The sequence below is a fragment of the Corvus brachyrhynchos genome, unplaced genomic scaffold (genome assembly GCF_000691975.1).
Source record: "Corvus brachyrhynchos isolate BGI_N302 unplaced genomic scaffold, ASM69197v1 scaffold61, whole genome shotgun sequence".
Classification (NCBI taxonomy): domain Eukaryota; kingdom Metazoa; phylum Chordata; class Aves; order Passeriformes; family Corvidae; genus Corvus; species Corvus brachyrhynchos.
Genome location: NW_008236478.1, coordinates 1483727 through 1486341, shown reverse-complemented (window position 1 = coordinate 1486341; position 2615 = coordinate 1483727). Strand labels below are relative to the sequence as shown.

At 54.9% G+C, this 2615-nt stretch overlaps 1 protein-coding gene across 1 annotated transcript in view; it reads right to left on the bottom strand.

Moving 5' to 3' along the window:
• NFKB2 (nuclear factor kappa B subunit 2) overlaps positions 1–363 on the bottom strand; it is an 8291-nt gene extending 7928 nt beyond the window's left edge. Inside the window, exon 1 of the mRNA XM_017725851.1 lies at positions 146–363. Coding sequence (XP_017581340.1) covers positions 146–190 — 45 coding nt within the window. The 5' untranslated portion in view covers positions 191–363. The remainder of the gene's footprint in view (positions 1–145) is intronic.
• Positions 364–2615: the final 2252 nt, after the last annotated feature.

Below are 2615 nucleotides of genomic sequence, written 5' to 3'. Positions count from 1 at the left end.
AGCGGCCCCCCCAGGCGCCCCTTGGGGGACCTCCCCCCCCCGCCCCAGCACTCAGCGCTGGATGCTTCCCGCCGACCCCAGCAAGGCACCGCCAGAGGCAGGGGGCCTTCCCTGCCGCCCACAACGCTCCCATCCTTCTACTCACCGGGGAGGAAGAGGTTGGTCTCAGAAACCCGTCCAGCCCCAGCATCGCCACAGGGACTGTCAGTACCACAGACAGGAGTTCCGCTGGGGTCAAGGTCTGCCTGACCTCAGAAAACCACCGGCGACTTCTAGCAAAGGGGCAGGATCAGGGGAGAGCCTACGGGCACGCTCCACATTTCTTCTCACTAACCAATGAAAAGAAAAAAAAAACCGTATCTGACTCCACAGTGCCCTCATACCATGAATTTCTGAATCAGTGGTTGCTACAGGTCCCACTCAGGGGATTTTGAGTGTGTGGGAGAAGAGGGGAAGGAAGGGGATTGTTCAATTCGTGTGTGACTCATATTCTTCAGAAGCTGAACAGAGCCTTTTCAAGGACATTTTTCAGCCACTCAAGTCTTCCAAAGGGGCTGTCCTGTGACCCCAAGCCTGAGGTTTTTCCCGGTTAGCCTGCCCCTGAGCCCAGAGATACATCGCAGGCAGCCATGCAGCCTGGGATGTGGTGTCTGTGGGACCTGCAAGTGCAGGGGAGGGTGCAAGGAAGGTGGAGATCCAGCACTGCAAAATGAGGTGGGGACTTTCCTCCTGCCATTCTGCAGGGGCTTCCGAAGGCCTAGGAACATGGACACAAGCCCCTGCTGGCCTGTGGGAAGCAGCACACACTGCCTGCTGTTGGCATCCCACCGGTCATCCCACCTGGACAGCTTCAGCCTGCCACCAGCAGCCAGCCACCCTATCTGCTGGCACAGATTTTCCAGAGAAGTGAACAAAGGGACAAACATCCTTCTTCAGTGTGCTGGGAACAGCCACTTTGAACCCTACCCGCTGAGCCTGGTGGGGGAGCCTAGGCCTGAAGCTGCTGGGTAAGAACAGACTGTGCCCCTTGAATAGCACAGCTCCCCCTCTCCAGTGGCATCAGCTCCATCTCCTCTTGAGGGGTTTTCACAGCTCACTCACTGCTGCCTAGGACACCTCCACTTGTTGCAGCAAACAGCATGACTAGGGAATGTCATGGAGTCGTGCCTGTATCTCCCCATCCCACACAGCTCTGGTTCTCTCTGGAGGTTGCCGGCCATAGCCCTACACCCTTGTGCAGTGTGTGCTGGAGGAAGCCCACCTTGCTTGCTGAGCAGAGATGGTGTCACCACCTGCTTCTTTATTCCTAGAAAAGCAACCTCAGGCAACCTCAGACCTGCTCTCAAGGTAAATTCCTGCCTCCTGTGCCAAGCAGCATGCCTCTCTGGTCCCCAGGACTTTCTCTCCCCAGGGTTTCCCCCAGGAGTGTAGTACATGCAGCTTTTATCCCCCACACGTCCCAGAAGGGAACCCATCTCTCCTTCCTTCATCAGTAGCATTCCCTGCTCTGTGTTACCCAACACATCTGACTTGGATCATGGGCTTGAACTGCAGACCCTTTTTGCTTGGCTAATTCCTCCCCATCTTCACACATTCCTAGGGTTCAGGAAGGATTCTCTGGGCATTTTTGGGAATGGGGGAAAAGAGCAGCAACCCAGCTGCAAGGCACTGCCCGGAGCAGCACCAGCTCCCTGCCCCAGAGTGCAGCACTGCCAGACGGCACAGCCTCCCTGTGCCAGCCAGACTGCTTCAATTAAGGGGCAGCCTTTGGCAAGCAGTTCGAGTTAAAGCCATTCTTCCATGCCTGCAGCTCCTTGAACGTGACCTAGTAATGCAGGTGCTATTTTCTTTCCTCTCATGACAGTCGGCTGACTTGCAGAGCTGATGCCCTGCAGGCAGGAGGGAAACATACATCAGCCTATCTGAAGCAGGAGTGTTTAGTAGCCATGGGAAAGGGTGCTCCAGAAGTGAAGGAGGCAGCACAAGTGCACAAGTGCAGCCCTGATCTGAACTGCACTAGCCACTCAGCTGGCTGCTCCTCTAACATACTCTTCCCTTCACATTTTTATTTCCCTGAGGTCTGCTAACACCTGCAAACAACGGCTCTAAATACTTGGCCTTGTTTTCTGCACTAATCCTGTGCTCTGCTCCATCCCTGGAGTCCCATCAGCTACTGGCAAGAGGCTGCTGGGTCTCTCTCATATCGTGTTCACAGTGACTCCTGGAAATCAAGTCCTTGACCAGCAAGTATGGCAGAGAGAAATCCCCTCTTCCTGAAAGCTGTCCAAGCTTTCCCCTCCTGAAAGCCTACCTTTGAGCACTGAAGCCATTTGTATATCTCTGCATAAAATGCCTTTACTCCCATTGTGGCTGTCAAGGTGGTTTTGCCAAACCCCAGCCACCCACTTATCTTCTGGTTTTCTCCTCTAAGGGCCTGTAAATTAGCTCCTTTGCTGTTGTGTTATGAACTATTAATCCAGCTGTATGCCCTCAGAGAACCCCTCCCAGCGTCAGCCCGGCGTTTGGTGTCTCTCTCCAGTTTCCACTCTGCCCACAGTGCCACTACCGTGTTGGTGCTCACGGCTCCATTTGGGCTAGAGCTTGGCGCGCCCGCT